We start from the raw sequence: 18,711 nt of genomic DNA, 5'->3' as shown, positions 1-18,711 counted from the left end.
CCGGAGCAGCCCCGGTCCCCGCCGGCCGGAGCCGGGTCTCTTCTCACGCTGTGTTTGTCTCGCTGCTTCTCGGCAGGTCGTCCCGAATGAGCGGAGGCCCGGCCCGGGTGGCGCCATGGAGGGCAAGAGCCTGGAGGGCGCGCAGACCGACCTCAAGCTGGTGGCGCACCCGCGCGCCAAGAGCAAAGTGTGGCGCTACTTCGGCTTCGACACGAACGCCGAGGGCTGCATCCTGCAGTGGAAGAAGATCTACTGCCGCATCTGCATGGCGCAGATCGCCTATTCGGGCAACACCTCCAACCTGTCCTACCACCTGGAGAAGAACCACCCCGATGAGTTCTGTGAGTTTGTCAAGAGCAACACCGAGCAGATGCGCGAGGCCTTCGCCAGTGCCTTCTCCAAGCTCAAGCCCGAGGCCGCGCAGCAGAGCGCGCCGGAGCCACCGGCCGCCAAGGCGGCAGCGGCGGCGGCGGCGGCGCACGGCCACGACGGCCGCAGGCAGCAGGAGCTGACGGCCGCCGTCATGGGCCTCATCTGCGAGGGGCTCTACCCCGCGTCCATCGTGGACGAGCCCACGTTCAAGGTGCTGCTGAAGACGGCCGAGCCGCGCTACGAGCTGCCCAGCCGCAAGTTCTTCTGCGGCAAGGCCATCCCCGAGCGCTACGGCGCCGTGCGCGACGCGGTGCTCAAGGAGTTGGCGGAGGCCGCGTGGTGCGGCGTCTCCACCGACCTGTGGCGCAGCGAGAGCCAGAACCGGACCTACGTGACGCTGGCCGCGCACTTCCTGGGCCGCGCCGCCCCCCACGGCCTCTTCCTGGGCTCCCGCTGCCTCAAGACCTTCGAGGTGCCGGAGGACAACGCGGCCGAGACCATCACGCGCGTCCTGTACGAAGCCTTCATCGAGTGGGGCGTCAGCTCCAAGGTCTTCAGCGCCACCACGGACCGTGGCAAGGACATCGCCAAGGCCTGCTCGCTGCTGGACATCGCGGTGCAGATGCCCTGCCTGGGCCACACGTTCGACGCGGGCATCCAGCAGGCCTTCCGGCTGCCCAAGCTGGGCGCGCTGCTCGGCCGCTGCCGCAGGCTGGTGGAGTACTTCCAGCAGTCCACCGTGGCCATGTACATGCTGTACGAGAAGCAGAAGCAGCAGAACGCCGCCCACTGCATGCTGGTCAGCAACCGCGTGTCCTGGTGGGGCAGCACGCTGGCCATGCTGCAGCGCCTCAAGGAGCAGCAGTTCGCCATCGCCGGGGTCCTCCTGGAGGACAGCAATAACCACCACCTGCTGCTGGAGGCCGCCGAGTGGGCCACCATCGAGGGCCTGGTGGACCTGCTGCAGCCTTTCAAGCAGGTGGCCGACATGCTGTCCGTATCCAAGTACCCCACCATCAGCATGGTGAAGCCTCTGCTGCACATGCTGCTCAACAGCACGCTCAACAGCAAGGAGACCGACTCCAAGGAGATCAGCATGGCCAAGGAGGTGATCGCCAAGGAGCTCGCCAAGACCTACCAGGAGACGCCCGAGATCGACATGTTCCTCAACGTGGCCACCTTCCTGGACCCGCGCTACAAGAGGCTGCCTTTCCTGTCCACCTTCGAGAGGCAGCAGGTGGAGAACAGGGTGGTGGAGGAGGCCAAGGGGCTCCTGGACAAGGCCAAGGACGGCGCCTACCGCGCCCCCGGCGACCAGCTGTACGCCCCGCCCGAGGAGCCCCCCGTGAAGAAGCCGGCGCCCTCGGCCACGCCGCCGCCCGCCAGCGTCATCAACGACATGCTGGCCGAGATCTTCTGCCCCGCGGCGGGCGTGGAGGACCAGGACGGCTGGCGCGCGCAGGTGGTGGAGGAGCTCAGCAACTTCAAGTCGCAGAAGGTGCTGGGGCTCAGCGAGGACCCCCTCAGGTGGTGGTCCGACCGCCTGGCGCTCTTCCCGCTGCTGCCCAGGGTGCTGCAGAAGTACTGGTCCGTGGCGGCCACGCGCGTCTGCCCCGAGCGCCTCTTCGGCTCCTCGGCCAACGTCGTCAGCGCCAAGCGCAACCGCCTGGCCCCCGCGCACGTGCACGAGCAGATCTTCCTGTACGAGAACGCGCGCGGCGCCGAGGCCGAGCTGGAGGACGAGGACGAGGGCGAATGGGGCCTGGACCACGAGCAGGCGTTCCCTCTGGGCGACGCCGGCCACGCCGGCTACTTCGGCCTCAGGGACGGCGGCTTCGTGTAGCGGGGGGGCGGGGGAGGGAGGGGACCCGGTGTGGGCGCCTCTCGTCGGATGCTTGGCTGTCAGTACTGACCCCGCCGGTGGGCGCGCTGCCCGGGACAGAGGAAATGCGCAAAAGAGAGAGATGGACCTTGGGTGGGGCTTTGGGTGGCCCAAAGGAGAGAGATGGGCTTTGGTTGCCCCAAAGGACAGGTAGGGGGGCTTTGGGTGGCCCAAAGCTGGTGAAAACGAGCGTTTTCTCTGGAGGGGCCCCTTGCGTCCCAACGCAAGAGAAAGGAATGACTTATAAAAGCTCTAGATGTCCGCCCATAGGCTTGCAAATGCTAAGCTCCGCGACAGAAGCACGGCCGGCAGGGATGTTTTGCCTCCTAGATGATTCCGTACCCGCAACATGCGTGTTCTCTGCGAGGGACGGTTTGGGGTAAATCGGAGAAAGACTGAAACCGGCGGGCAGCTGAGGATGAAACCCCCTGCGTGTCCTGCACCGACACCATCCGTGGATGTCAGCCGTTGGCTGGTGAAGGAACCCGTGTACGCTGTCGTTTACGTGGGAGCCTTGCCTCTGGGTAGCCGGGGAGAGACACTTTCGCCAGACGCCCTGTTTTCTAGAGACACCGGTTTTATGTTTGGTGGAAAATGCTAACAGTGAGAGCCTGCAGTGCAACCGCTTATAAAAAAAAAAAGCAGAAAAGAGGTGTTGGTTGTGGTGTGTTTTCTGCCATGAATCAGTCTTTTTTCTCCCCTTGCCTGAATTCACAGGTTTTGTGAGCCCCGTAGCTCCTGGGTCTTGAGGTGGGTTTTTTGTGAGTCTGATGCTTCAAAGGTCCGGTTTCCCCAGAATCCCTTTTCTTGGGATGAACAGAGAGAAGTCGGTCCCCACTCCTTGGAAACCCCGCTTTTGAAGACGGAGGACCCTCTCGTGCCCACGGCCGGCTCTAGAGGGCTGGCTAGATTTGATTCCCGGAAAGGGCTCTTGCATTCTCTGTTTTAAACTCAACACGGATGGGGGGCGGGGGCATTGAGTTAAAAATAGTACCAGGGATCATTTTATCTTTGGGGGTCCTTGTGGGTTGCTTCCGCCATTGGGGGAAACGGGAAGGCTGTTTCTAACACTCAGAACTACTTTTATTTATTTATTTATTTTAAACGAATTGCTTTTCTTTAAGAGGCAAAGCCCCTGGACTTCCCTGGCGGTCCAGTGGTTAAGACTCCGTGCTCTCAATGCAGGCGGCATGGGTTCGATCCCTGGTTGGGGCCCTAAGATCCCACATGCTGCACGGTATGGCCCCCAAAAAGAAAAAGGCACCACTCTTATCTCTGATTCCCACCTTAAAACAACCCAAGCCCGGACGGATGTTTTGTCGGGAGGTATGCGATTTACAAATGCCCCATCTCAGCCCTTGGCAATCTTTTCCCAGGATCCCAACATCGAGGCGCATCCCGGGGGCATTTCTCCAGGTTCATGCCTGGGGACTTCTTGTGGCTCTGGCCAAGGCAGTATTTTATCTTCATGTCACCAGCCTTGAATGTGTTTAGGAGATCGGGTGTCAGAAAGCAGCTTCACCTGCGCCGTCTCCTTGAAGGAAAGCGAGAGCATCGCTGTCTCCAGACCCTCTGCTCTGTTCTCCGGCTGGAAAAAGAGCCGCAGAGATGCACATCCCACCTCCCGGGCTGTATTTGGCTGCTTTGCATCTGACCCCCCCTCACATTTCTTAAAATCTTGGCTTTCTGTCACTCATGAAAACTTGGGTCCTTCCAGCTGGCTGCCTGTCTGCGTTTCTCACGTTTTTTTCTGAGCCCTGGGGTTGCCGGCTGTCTTCCTGGCTTGTACTTTTCCTTATTTAACGCTTTCGAATCGGACGCTTGTTCAAGAAACCCCAGCAATAAACGGACCCCTAATTTATCTGTCCGACGTGTGTGAGTAACGCTTCACACTTGCAGGAAAGCCTCCGGCCTCGAGGGAGGGTTTTCTTTCTGTTTGTTTAAAGAGACTTTTCCGAGCCACGCAGAAGAAGTAAGGCCACTGTGCTTTGTTCTGGGGTCTTTGGAAATCACATCAAGGGTGTGATGCATTTCTGGATCTTTTGGCATCACAATGTGTTTATGTGAAGAAAGCTGCCAGCCGGCGAAGCCTGCAACGGGAGTAGGGATTCTGCACGTTCGTTCCCTGGGCTGTCTTTGCACTGGGCGTAGGGAGGATGATTCTAAAAAGCCGAGCCTTTTTGGGTGCTGACCTCGGACCATGTGTATCGCTAGGGCATCTGGGTTCTTTCCCATCGACTCCTTTCTCTCCCCGTTCCCTTCCTTTCTCTCCTTCCTTTTAAGAAAACGAGGTACCCCAGAAACAGACAGACTGGGAGGTCGGCGTCCGTCGTATTTTTCTCCTTCTGCATATTATGCGTTGCCTCTGTTCCTGGGGGCATGGGGTGGGGGATTCAAACGTATAATTTTTGTGCACAAACATTTTGAGTTTAAACGGGCCAGTTTTCAGTCATGATAACCTGACACTTCCAGAGCGTTCTCCGTCGAACGGTTAAGTGGAATGTGGCCTTCAGTGTCTTAGATAAAGTATCTTTGCTGGCATCCAGAATTTCTCGTAAAAACACAGCCCCTAACCGTTAAGGATGTGTCTTATCTGGGTCTGCCCAGGACTCTGCTTCCTCAGAATGGTGTGTGTTTCACGCTCAGGTCTTGCTATAAAGTCAGTTTCCTTTCAGAGTCCCGCTCTCATCCCGGCTTAGGGAGGCGGGCGCCTCAGTGTGTGTTTGGAGTGACCCCGGGGTCTCGGCCACCCTCTGAGCAAGGCCTGACCCGCTGAGAAGGCCTGGGGCCCTTCACAGGCTTCTGAAATCACCGCGGCCCTCGGACGGTTCGTTTTTCTGCTTTCCGCGTGCAGTCTGGACCAATCCCGGACACATAGCTAGAATTCTTTTCCTTGGGAACCTGCAGCCCCGTGTGTCCCCGTCCTATAAATTGTACTGAATTAAGACCCAACGTTGGACGTTTTGCAGCTGTTCTGGCCACCGGGGGCTGGGTTTGCAGCTCTGCCTGGAAACACAAGCCTTTCTGTGCCTCTCACGGCTAGCAGACCCACGGCTGGGCCTTCGGGGTCCTCCTTCTGCGTGTTGGGGGCCCTTGGCCACCCTCCTCTGAACTTTGCTGGCTTCGTTCTCTGCAGCCCCATGCGGGTGGAATACAGCTGCTGCTTGCCTTGGGTGGCTTCAGCCTCCAGCCCTGCCGGCCTCTCCTCCGGCCCTGCCGTGCACACAGCCAGCCCCATCCTGTCACGCTCAAGTCAAGGTCCCGAGTGTTCAGGCTCCCCCTTCCTCTCTGCAGACCCAGGTTCCTGGCCTGCAGCCCTGGCCTAGACCTGGCCTGTGGGCCAGCCCTGCAGACGCAGGGCCCTCCCAGGCCCTGGGGTTTGGAACCTGCAGTGGTCTCCGGTCCGCCCGGCTGCTTGGGCCCATCCCGGCTTCCCAGGCTATGACTCTGAGGCTGGGGGCTCCGCGTGGCCTCTTTGCTGGGGTTGTTTCTGCCGGTTTTCTGGGAGCACTCTTAGACTATCTGCTCAGTGGTTTGCCCTTTGGCCTGAAGCAAGGTGGGATGCTTTGCCCACCTCTTGTTTTCAGCCCAGTTTGTTCACCTTCTCGACTGACCCACACTCACTCAATTTTTTGGGTGACGTGAGACCAGATGGGATAGGCTTTTAGCAGACGGCAGATGGCACGAGACAGGGGCAGCTTCCTCAGCAAGTGTTTCCTTAGGGAGACGGGCATCGCTTCCTCTGTTAGAAGGATGGAACCCGGTGGTCTCTGCAGCTGTCCTTGAAAGAGGACTTCTCCTGAGAGATTTTGTCACGTGGGGTCGACAGCAGATGCATTTCCCCTCGGACGGTGGGTGTTCTGGGAGATGGTACTTGATGAGTCTTCTTGGGGCTTTTGCTTCCAGGAGGATCCCGGCTGGGTCTTCATGGAAATGAGGCAGTGACTGGAGGGTAGGTGACATCGGGAAGGTCACGTCTCGTGCACAGCGCCAGGGACGCCGGGATTGGGGTTTATGGTCCAGCGGAGGAGCTGATAATTGTGTCGATGGCCAGTTTGTTACATACATACTAACCTTTGTGATTCCATGCCTGGACAGAGTTGATTCTATTTATATATATATACATATATATATATGTATAATATATAATGTAAATATGTATATAAACATAAGTATATGTATTTACATATATAAATATATATACTTTTATATCCTATCTATGTATATCTTTTTTATATTCTGTCAATTATCTGTCATCTATTATCATTCATCTATGTATTTATTACATATCTATCATCTGTCTACATTTTTATCATCTATGTATGTCTTTATGTATTATTTATAATCTATCTATGCATCTATAATCTATCATCTATGCCTTTGTCCATTTTCTGTCCATTACCTATCGACCTATTATCTGTATCTATTATCTATATCATCTATGTATTTATCTATGTATCTATGATCAATTTATCATATGTCTCTGTATCTAACATCTTTCTATGTATCTATTATTTATCATCTATATACTTATTTATTTATCATCTATGTATCTATGTATTTTCTATTACCTATCAATTTGTCATATCTATCTACCTATCTGTCTCTGTTTATCTGTCCATCCATCCATCCGTCCTATACCTTTATGGGTAAACTGAAGATGCATTGAGCAGCTTTGCTTCTCCCTGCAGGAAATTTAATGAGTTAGCGCATTTCTCCTTCAAGGACAGCTGTCATTGGTCAACGTGTCGTGGGTTCACCCGTTTCCCTGCTGCATAAGACACTGGCAGGAACCGTGGGATTCCTGCAGGCCACCCTCCTCCCGGAACCTCTGAGGGCTCAGCATTTCCAGCTTCTCACCCAGGAGAGTTGGGGGAGCGTCACCCTGCACTCAGTGCCTGGTCCCCTGGCTCCGAGGCTGGTGTGGGCCTCACCCCTTCACACAGAGAGCTACACCACGCCTCTCGGGCCCGGGCAGCTGGCCCCGTAGTGGATGGGCTGAGTGACCGCAGGCCTGCCTGGGGGGTGTGTGTGGGGGCCCTCCCCATGGAGGAGCCCGTTCCTGGGCTGTGGGCGGTGAAGCCCACATGGAGGGTCTCCAGTGGCAGGAGGACATGGGGGACGTCCAGCCGCTGGGATGCAGTGACCGGGTCACCTCCCTTCCCGCTGGCATCCGGGGTCTCGCGTGCCAGGCCACGGGGGCCAGCCCTGGGTTTGTGATCAGGTTGGTTCGGGGCTGTCCTGCCGTGTACGGCCTCGTGAAGGAGCGCGGCCCGGGCCACCGGAGGCGGCGCACGCGTAGTGCCCGAGCCAGCGGTGAGCCTGCCTGGGTGGGCGTCTGGCAGGAGGGACACCCCCTGGGAGGAGCTGGTGAGGTCGGGGCAAGGGGCTGGTAGGGGCTCTCCCTGGTCTTGTCCTGAGCACCTCGGCGAGGCGTTGGGATGGGTTGGGACGGGGAGGTGGATGAAGGGAGGAGCAGATACACAGTCGGGGGGGATGGTGGGTGCACGATGCACGTGCAGGAAGGCACGTCCGTACTGCTGGCAGCGCAGGGGGAGACCGAGCAGGGAGCCCCCAGCCCTGCCTTTCCTCCTCTGCCTCTGACCTCGTGTGGACACCTCCGGGTGAGGTGGCGGGAGCACGTTACAGACTGAGTCTTTGTGTCCCCCCCGAATTCGTTTGTGGAAGCCCTGACCCCTGAGGGGATGTGTTAGGCAGTGGGGTCTTTGGGAGGTGATGAGGGTTAGATACGGCCATGAGGGTGGGGTCCCCGTGATGGGATTAGTGTCCTTATAGGAAGAGGAAGAGACCAGAGCTCTCTCTCCACCACGTGAGGACACGGCAAGTGTGCAGCTGTGCAAACCAGGAGGAGAGCCTTGCTGGGAACTAATCTACCCTCGCCGTGGTCTCGGCTAACAGCCTCCAGGACTGTGAGAGGCACGTGTCTGTTGTTTAAACCACCTTGTCTGTGCTACTTTGTTATAGCAGAGCCAGTATTAGTCAGGGCTCTCCAGGGAAACGGAATCAACAGGATATATCTAATATCTATGTAGATGGATAGATGATAGATAATAGATAGATGATAGGTAGATAGCTAGCTAGCTAGCTAGATGGTAGATATGTAGATGATAGACATATGATAGGTAGATAGATGATATAGATAAATGTAGGTATTGGTTCTGTTTCTCTGCAGAACCCTGTGTAGTACATACATCTGTATCTTTATATCGGTATGTATATATTGATTGATTGATTGGAATTGACCTACACAGTTCGGGAGATCAGGAAGTGCCACTGTCTGCCATCTGGAGCCCCAGGAAAGCCGGTGGTGTGTTCAGTCCGAGTCCAAAGGCCTGAGAACCAGGCACACAGATGTCCAAGGGCAGGAGGAGATGGACATCCCAGCTCAAGGACAGAGAGAGAGAGAGAATTCTCCCTCTGCCTTTCTGTTCTAGTCAAGTGTCAACTGATTAGACGGGGCCCACCCTCCCTGGGGAGAGCCGTCTGCTTTCCTCCATCCACCTGTTCAAATGCTCATCTCGTCCAGAAACACCCTCCCAGGCACATGCAGGGATCATGGTGCCCCAGCCAACGTGATGCATACCTTTACTCATCATGCAGCCCGAGCTGGCAGATAGAGCAGCTGAGTGCCACGGGACGTGACCAGGGCTGCAGGCCTCAGCGGGCACAGCTCTTGGGTCCAGCTGATTCTCTCTCCCACGTGCTCAGGGGCGGCTGGGGGCCTCTTCAAACTACCTGTTACCTCACCCGGCCTGCAGAGGGGGTGGGGCTTATATTCACACATAACAGAAAGGCCTCTGTCGGGTCCACGTGGAGGCTGTTTTCTCTCCCCCTTTCCGCATTTATTCCTGTCATCCCTGGGGCTTCTCCCCACATGGCTCTTTCCTCTGGTGTTGGCCCTTTTAGCATAACCATTTTTATTATTTTTTTAAAAATTATTATTTATTTATTTTTAAAATTTTGGCCATGCTCTGTGGCTTGCGGGATCTTAGTTCCCCGACCAGGGATGGAACCCGTGCCCCCTGCAGTGGAAGCGTGGAGCCCTAACCACTGGAACACCAGGGAAGTCCCATGGACCTCTTGTATTTCTCGGTTTGGAGGGAGTTGCCACAGGGTTTAGTGGTGACCACTGCAGGAGGGAAGGTTTAGGATCCACGTGAGGTGACATCACGAGACTGAAGAGCCGTGGGGCCCTTCAGCTGCCCCCAGCTCTTCCTGTCCCCCTGCTGTTGGTGGAAGCAGCCGTGCTTCGTGGCTGACACCTGCACTCGTTTCTCAAGCTGTGGAAACACGCCAGCATGAGAGGCGGCCCTCAGGTCCTCCTGCCACAAGGATGAGCCGTCATCCAGGCGACGGTGCCATGCTGGCTTGAGCTGGTGCCTTTTCCACATTCCTCTGGACCGGCTGGCTGGGTCCCTGCTTCCAGACGATGCCCATCGGAAGCTAGTTAGGGCTCTCGGTTGCCTGAAAACTCATACTTTGTGCTGGCTAATTTTATGTCCATGTGGCTGGGCTGTGGACCCAGCTTTGTGGTCAAACGCTGGTTTAGAGGTTGCTGGGAAGATATTTTTTAAGATGAGAGGAAGGTTGGGACTTCCCTGGTGGTGTAGCGGTTAGGACTCTGTGCTTCCACTTCATGGGGCACGGGTTCGATCCCTGGTTGGGCAACTGAGATCCTGCATGCCCCGTGGCATGGCCAAAAAAAAAAAAAAGATGAGATAAACATTGAAATCATGCAGCAACACGGATGGACCTAGAGGTGATCCTACTGAGTGAAGTAAGTCAGAGAAAGACAAATATATAATATCACTTATATGTGGAATCTAAAATATGATACAGATGAACTTCTGTACAAAACAGAAACAGACTCACAGACATAGAAAACAAACTTATGGTTACCAAAGGGGGAAGGGGTAACTAAGGAGCTTGGGATTAGCAGATATACTCTATATAAAATATAGAGTATATATGTACTCTATGAGTATATGTACTCTATATAAAATTAACAGTACTCTCTATAAAATAAACAACAAGGATTTACTGTAGAGCATGGGGAACTATATTCAATATCTTGTAAAAACCTATAATGGAAAAGAATCTGAAAAAAATATATCACTGAATCACTCTGCTGTCCACCGGAAACCAGCACCACATTGTCAATCAACTACAATTAAAAAAAAATTGACACCAGGAGGCTTTGACATGCCAGATTGTCCTTCACAATGTGGGTGGGCCTTGTCCAATCAGTTGAAGGTCTTAGGAGAAAAAAAGACCGAGGTTCCTCAAGGAAGAGGGAATTCTGCCTCCAGATGGTGGTGGGACTCAACCGGTAACCTCAGCTCTCCCTGGGTCTCCAGCCTGCTGGTCTACCCTGCAGAATTTGGGGTGCCCCCTCTACACATCTGTGGTTGAATGAACCAATTCCTTCAAATAATCTCTATCTCTTTCTGTCTTCCTTTCTCTTTCTCTCTGTGTTTCCTGTTGGTCCATTTCTCTGGAGGGACCCATAACTAAACATACTTTATGTCCATAGATGGCACTACAAGAAAGCCAGTTAGAGTTGGGGGTCCAAGGAATACAGGAGCCAAGCCCCTCCCAGTCATGAGAGGACCTGTCAAAAAAAATTTCATTTCCTCATACTGACGGACTTAATTGCCAAGCATCTTCCTCTTGTGTAAAACACCCAAGCTGTGGTCACCCCATTCGCTGTCAATTTTAAACATTTCCTTGTCATTGAATTTTGCTTCTCAGATGCCAATTTTTTTTTTGTAATTCAGCAAATGTAGTTTTAATAAACCCTTCTTAAAGAAACTGTAAGTCTTAATTCTGCGTAATTGATAGTTGAACAGAGAAAATATTCAACTCTGTAGTTTAGATTAAAATGATATTGGCAATTATTGTTACAAAATAAAATGGTAATATTATAAAGCTGTCAATGTGAAAATTACATTACTAACCAAAGCTGTCAGGAAAAATGAAATAGAATAAGAAATTCATGTAAGTATTCCAATTTTATCATTCTTTAAAGATAAAAATTAAAAATGTCACATTAATTTAATAATACAAGTAATAGATACATAAACAATTATCAAGGTATGGAACCAAACCCTAAGCCAACATGATACTGATGCCTGCTATCTGCTATCATTAGTCTTCCTTTTTTCGTTCTTTGAAAACTTCCTTGAATTTTTCATTTATTTTAAAACAAATTAAAAATTTTTATTGAAGTATTGTTGATTTACAATGTGGTGTTAGTTTCAGGTGTACCGCAAAGCGATTCAGTTTTATATTCAGTTATATATATTCTTTTTCAGATTCTTTTCCCATATAGGTAATTATGAAATATTGAGTATAGTTCCCTGTACTATACAGTAAATCCTTGTTGGATAAAGAAGATGTGGTACATATATACAATGGAATATTACTCAGCCATAAAAAAGAATGAAATAATGCCATTTGCAGCAACATGGATGGACCTAGAGATGATCATACTAAGTGAAGTTAGACAAATATCATGTGATATCACTTACATGTGGAATCTAAAATAATGATACAAATGAACTTATTTGCAAAACAGAAATAGTCACAGACAGAAAAATTTACGGTTGCCAAAGGGGAAAAGGGGGAAGGATAAATTAGACTGGGATTAACATACACACATTACTATGTACAAAGCAGATGAACAGCAGAGGTCATTATTAGTGAACATGCTTTTTTTTTTTGCTATGAACATTTGATTTATTTCCCTATAACGTTAAAACTCTTTAACCATCATCCTACATCACATACAACTTTGTATCCTGTTTTGGTGTTTTTTTTTTGTTTTTTTTTGTTTTTCACTCCATCATTTCTCTGTGGTTGATTGAAAACCAAGTATAAGTGACTGCAAAATACTTGCCTCTTTTTTTGGTCACTTGCATAAGGTTCTAAATTGTTCATCATGTAAAGCGTGATCGCTTTACAGGTGATTCCCTCTTAGTTATGCGTATACCCCCTTAATATCACGTTTCTTTTCTTCCCCAACTTTATTGAGGCAAATTGACCTGTAACACTGTGGATGCTTCGTGATGGACGTGCTTAAATAGAATTGTGCAAAGCTCAGGGCATGCTCCGAAGGTGCTGGTTGTTTAATTCTCCCCTGAAGAATCCAGGCACTTTTTCTTGCATCTTTACCAGGAGCCATGGGTGTCCCCAACCTCTGATGTGTTGGGATAATTTCTGGGAAGCGCTTGTTTTCCTACCAGCCCTAGACGGCCTCGGAGTCCTGGGTGGTGGCTTCTGAGGCCACCCCATCACTAATTTGTTTGTTTGTTTTTGGCCACATGTTGCAGCATGCGGGGTCCTAGTTCCCCGACCAGGGATGGAACCCATGCCCCCTGCCTTGGAAGCGCGGAGTCTTACCCACCGGACCGCCGGGGAAGTCTGAACGCATCACTAATTTTGACCCCCCGGCACTTCTGTCGAGTCTGATGCCTGGGCCTGGCTTCTCGCAGTTACGTCCTGGGTCGGCTGTGGTTTTTCTCTGACATTCTCATCCTCTCCACGTCCGTTCTCTGGCAACTGACAGCTGGTGCTGTCGATTTTGGGTCTCCCACCTCCAGCCCACACGAGCCCCCTTCTCACGGAGAAATTCCCGGGATCCCTACACATCCACACCTCCCCCGTTGTCTGTGATTCAGCACGGTCTTCACCTATGTTGAGCAGCTTTATTGAGATTTAATCCACCATTAAATCATACAATTCAGTACAGTTTTCAGGGGACCTGCCTCGTGGTGCTTGGGCTTCTGGCTTATGCCGCCCATCGCCGAAAGCATGAACTCCTGCTCTCTACAGGGATCTGGACAACATGACATGTGCATGGCCTCCCTGGACCCACCATCACTTACTGTGACACAGTATCATTCCTCACACCATTGCTCGTAGGACTAAGTCACTTTTTTCTTTTATAAATTTATTTTATTTACTTATCTTTGGCTGTGTCGGGTCTTTGTTGCTGCGTGCGGGCTTTCTCTAGTTGCGGCGAGCGGGCTTCTCATTGTGGTGGCTTCTCTTGTTGTGGAGCACAGGCTCTAGGGCGCAGGCTTCAGTAGTTGTGGCACGTGGGCTCAGTAGTTGTGGCTCATGGGCTCTAGAGCGCAGGCTCAGTAGTTGTGGCGCACGGGCTTAGTGGCTCCGCGGCATGTGGGATCTTCCTGGACCAGGGCTCGAACCCGTGTCCCCTGCACTGGCAGGCGGATTCTTGACCACTGCGCCACCAGGAAAGTCCCCTAAGTAGCTTTTTAATGTAGGGTCTGGATGTCTTTCTAGATTGTTTCCTTTGCTGCCAATCTCACCTTAGGATTGATACATAGATGATATGATGTATTCATATACTAAGCTTTCCCATCTCTGGCCCCCCCCGCCTCTCCAGTCTTAATGCTTCTAGCTCATTCTATCCCTGGGATGAATGGCCATCCTGTTCCTCTTCCCTGGTCACCAAACGGGGCACAGGCTAGTATGGTGTCCAAAGGGCCTGATGGTGGCTTTGTCTGGAAAGGTTGCTTCCCGTCATCTGTCTGTCAGGCAGGTCTCACTAGTGAGACTTTTAAGCTTCTGAATTATCGTGTTTATCGACACAGCCATTCTTAAGGACCTACGTGATGCTACGTGTCCGGAAAACGTATTCCTGGGGCCAGCTGACTTGGAGGTTCAGCTACACGTCATTTTAACATCATTCTGTCAATTTTGAGGACTCTGAGACACATGCACACACACATGCCTAAGATGGTAGGAGGTCCATGAAAGGGCGGCTTATGTATATCCTTCTTCATTTGTGAGAAGAATACCAGAATTTCCAAGTCCCCGCCCATCCCCCATTATTCACGATTAAGCAAGTTGTTTCCATTTTAAGCTGAGAAATATTTCACCATACAATACACCCAGTAAATGGCGCAATTCAGTGGTGTTTAGTATATTTGCAGAGTTGTACAAACACCATTGCTATGTCATTTTAGAACATTTTAAAAATCGCCTCCCAAGGGAATCCCTGTACCTGTTACCTGTCACTCCCCACTCTTGTTTCCCCCCCAGGTCCTCTGTCTCCATGCGTTTGCCTATTTGAGAATTTCATGTAAATTGAATCATGGCATATATGCTCTTTTTGGATCTGGCTTCTCTCACTGAGCATCATGTGTTCAAGGTCCATGGACCCTTGGGTTGTTCTCACTTTTCTGGTTACTGGGAATCATGGTACTCTGAGCATTCATCACAGGTATTTGAGTGGATACGTGTTTTCATTTCTCCTGGATAGATTGATACGAAGAGTGGCATAGCTGGGCTATTGTATCTCCATGTTTAACCATTTGAAGAATCACTAGGCTCTTTTCCAAAGTGGTTCCTGCAATTTACATCCCCACCAGCAGTGGAGGAGGGTTCTGATTTCTCTGCATCTGTACCAACTTTGTTATTTTCTGTTTCTTTCTCTCTTTCTTCTTCTTTTAAATGGTGTTTTTTTTTTGTGGTAAAAGTCACATAATATAAAACATACTGTGTGGCTTTGATTTATGTTTTGCTAAGGCTCTCTTCAAAGAGGTATGTTGTTATTTCCCAGTGGAACACAGGAGCAAAGATTTAAGCAGTGAAGAAATGAATTGACCACCCACGTGCTCTTGGAAAGAATTCAGGGTGGCTTACACGTGTCTGTGGAAGATAGAAAACACGGAACAGAGACCAAAGTCCAGAAACCTGGTAGATGAGGGACGAGGTAGTGTTGCTGCTAGCCTGGGCTTAGCAAACCCCTGTACCTGGTGTCCGCTTTGTCTCGTGACAGCGGGCAGTCCTGGCTGGGGGTCCAGCTCTCAGTATTTGATAAAAGGACCAGGCACGGGGTCATCCCCAATTCAAAAGGGAGCCACAGGTCATTTCGGGTCATTTCACAACTGGACAGGGGCCAAGAAGGCAGAATTCTTTGTTTTGCTTTTTAGTTTAGTTCTTTTCTCTTTTAGGAAGGCTATATTACATGGCATTAGTTTAGACTTTTAAAAAAAAGTTCCTGGGAATTCCCTGGCGGTCCAGTGGTTAGGACTCGGCGTTCTCACTGCTGAGGGCCTGGGTTCAGTCCCTGGTCGGGGAGCTAGGATCCCGCAAGACGTGTGGCATGGCCAAAAAAAACAGTTCCTACTTTGAGATAATTGTAGATTCACGTGCAGTTGTGAGGATTAAAATGGAGCAACCCTTTACCTGTTTTTCTCCCAGGGCTACCCACTTGCAACACGGCCGTACCATATGCCAACCTAGATGTTGACTTGGGTGCAATGCAATGCTTTTATTCAGAGTTCCCTGTTCTGACTTGTATTCGCGCGTGTATGTGCGCCTGTGCGATCCTGTTGCATGTGTGGCTTTGAGAATCCACCATCACGGTCAAGACACAGGGCGGTTCTGTGACCCCAAGGATCCCTGGCGTGGCCCATCTGCTTCCCACACCAACCCCCCACCCCTGGCAGCCACTAATCTGTTCTCTATAATTCTGTCATTTCAAGACTGTCATAGAAATGGAGGCATACACAATGGAACCCTTTTGAAATGGCTCTTTTTCTCCCCACTCGGCATAATTCCCCAGAGATCCACCCACCTGGTTGCCAGAACACTATGCTTTCTTTTGAATAACACCTGTAAAATGACAGTCACACTAAAGATCTTTCTTGTACGAACAAGGCTGCAGTGAATATTTTTGTTCCTGTGTCTCTGCAGAGCTGTGGGAGTATGTCTGTGGCATTAAATTCTCAGAAGTAGAATTGCTACGTAGGGGACATGCACGTCCACTTTAGACCCCCTCCAACTCACCTCCTAAAAGATACAGTCTCCGTGGAAAATTGAGTAAATGTGCAAACGGTTCATTTTTCTGGAGCGTTGCCATCCTGGATGGGACGGAGCTGTTCTGATTTGATGAAACCCACTAACTTCCTTTGCTTTTATTTTCTTTAAGGAGGAGTGAGTTCCAACATCCTGTTACATATCTGTATTTTATTCAGTATCGGTGAATTCCTTGTTATTTCCTTTTTCTCTTTTTTTGGGAGGGTACAGGTTCGGGTCAGGCACCTGTGAGGCCAAACGAGCCCAGGCGTCGCAGTTTGGAGCAAAGAAAGGTTTATGGCAGGGTCCTGCAAGGAGACTGTGGCATATGCCCCCAAACCCCCGGACTCCCCGAAGGGTTTCAGCAAAGCATTTTTAATGGGAAGGTGCAGGAAGGGTGTGGGTGGTGATTGCAGACTTCCTGGTGCAGGAATCCTTTGTCCACGTAGGTCAGGTCACAGCGTTCCTTTAACCTTCAACAAAACCAGTGTTATTCTCTGCTGTGCAACTTTTTCTCTCTGTATGAATGGAAACGCGGTTCCCCTTAAAGGTCAGAGCCTTGAGAAAGGGCTCTCCTGTATATTTCAGGCTATGGGCAACATTCCGAACTCAAAGCAAAAGAATATACAAAGGTTAAAGTAAAAGAAACAGACCTAATGTGGAGTCACATATGTTCTTCTCCGTTGCCCTTGGAGCTGTCTCTAATGTGCCGTGAGCTCGGTATACAGAGAGCTGTCGTTTTGCCATTTTTCCCAAGCGCTGGCCATCACCGAGGCATGAGGTCAGCGCTCCAAGTTAGACGCTTCAAACAGAAACTGGAGCGGAGCGCGTTCTATTCATAGTCTGGAAGGGACCTCTCTCCCCGCACCCTGCAAACATCGTGCCATTTGCCAGGATCTCAGTTGCCTCTCTTCTTGCGGTGCGTGGTGATCCAGAAACAAATCCAGGGGCGAGTAGCTTCCCGCTGCAGCGTTGGACCCAGAGGCTGCAGAGCTGAGTGACTTTGGGAGGAAAGGAGCAGGTGAAAGCCTTGTCATGGGCGGCTGGTAGATACCCATCTGGGACGGGGCAGCTGACGACCCGGGTCCCAGTCACCACACGGGTCCCAGGCCCGGCTGGTGCGCTTGGGATCACAGCTTACACCCGGAATTGACGGAGCCCTTTCTCTGACATCTGTCGGACAGGAGCTGACAGGTCGGAGTTGGTGTTGAACCCAGGAACAAAGATGTGCACGGTGTGGGGAAGAGAGGGTGACCGTGGAGGTGATTTGCAAGGATCCCGTGGATCTGTTTGCAGCTAGATTTCCGGGGGAAGCGTGGAAGGAATGTGCATTGCAGCTGACCCGTGTCGGGGAGATAAGGGGGGCAGAGAGGGCCCGGGTCACCTGCCCTCCTAGGGAGCTCCCTCCAGCCAGGCTGGTGTGTCCTCGCGTGGATGTACGTGTGTGTGCAGGTGTACGCCCCTGGTTAGGGTTTGAATCACGCCTCCTCCCCCAAAAAACATATGTTGGAGTACCCCCCCCACCAATACTGTAAACTTATTTGGAAATAGGGTCTCTGCAGATGAGTCCTCACCCAGCAGGACTGGGGGCCTAGTAAAAACGGGAAATGTGGACACAGAGATGCTGAGAAGGAGGAGCCTGTGACGACACAGAGAAGACGGCCATCTACACGCCAGGGAGAGAGGCCTGGGGCAGACGTTCCCTATAGGCTGACAAAATGAGGAAGTGTGCTCTGCAGAGACCACCCAGGATGTGCCTGGACTTGTTGGCTGAAGCATCCCCCATCTCAGCAGAAACGCCGTCAGCTTGTATGGAAGATAAATAACGCACATGCTTGTAGTATAAGCATGTCCCGGATATTGCATGGGCTCTACTTACACCAAAAATTGCTCATTGCTTGTTGTAAATTATGTCTCTATCTCTATGTTTTCAACTGTATATATATATATCTACCTACCTGAACTATCCATTTATCTATTCTCGGTCTGTTTATATCCATCTGTTATCTGTCATTTATCTATTATCTATCAATCTATCATCTATGTATGTATGTATCCAACCATCTTTATCTATCTTCTATGTATCGCTCTATGTATCTTTCTGTCATCTTTTAAGCTATCATCTCTATCATCTTTCAAGTTATCCTGTATCTGTCTGTCTATTGATATCTATCTATCTATCTATGTATCTGTCTATCCAGAGATTCATCTTAAGGAATTGGCTCATGTAATTATGGTGTCTAGCAGGTCTCAAATCTTCAGAGTGGGCCAGCAGGCTGGGGGAAACCCATGGAAGACTTGCAGTTTGAGTCTAAAGGCCGTCAGGAAGCAGAATTCCCTCCTCCTTGGAGAATCTCAGTCTTTGTTCTACTGAGGCTGTCAACAGATTAGATGAGGCCCACCCACACCAGAGAGGGCAACCTGCTTTCCTCAAAGCCCCTTGATTTAAATGTTCATCTCATCCAATAAAACACTGTCACGGAAACACCCAGAATAATGTCTGACCACATATCTGGACCCCATGGCCCAGCCAGTTTGACACGTAAAATTATCCCAGGAGCTGTGATGGCCATGCAACCATGGAGCACCTGTGATAGGATTCTTCT

The 18,711-nt window shown here is 51.0% G+C and overlaps 2 protein-coding genes across 3 annotated transcripts in view; both read left to right on the top strand.

Moving 5' to 3' along the window:
* Positions 1–18,711, top strand: part of DHRSX (dehydrogenase/reductase X-linked) — a 182,722-nt gene that overhangs the window by 7,431 nt on the left and 156,580 nt on the right. The gene's annotated exons all lie outside the window — the stretch shown is intronic.
* On the top strand, positions 116–2,897 carry ZBED1 (zinc finger BED-type containing 1; the record flags this gene model as incomplete). The annotated part of the gene is made up of 1 exon (XM_079727819.1): positions 116–2,897. One exon carries the CDS (start codon positions 116–118, stop codon positions 2,213–2,215), a length of 2,100 nt encoding a protein of 699 aa, XP_079583945.1. The 3' UTR covers positions 2,216–2,897.

The sequence above is a fragment of the Hyperoodon ampullatus genome (assembly GCF_949752795.1).
Source record: "Hyperoodon ampullatus genome assembly, chromosome: X".
NCBI lineage: Eukaryota > Metazoa > Chordata > Mammalia > Artiodactyla > Ziphiidae > Hyperoodon > Hyperoodon ampullatus.
This window is presented reverse-complemented; position numbering and strand designations above follow the sequence as displayed.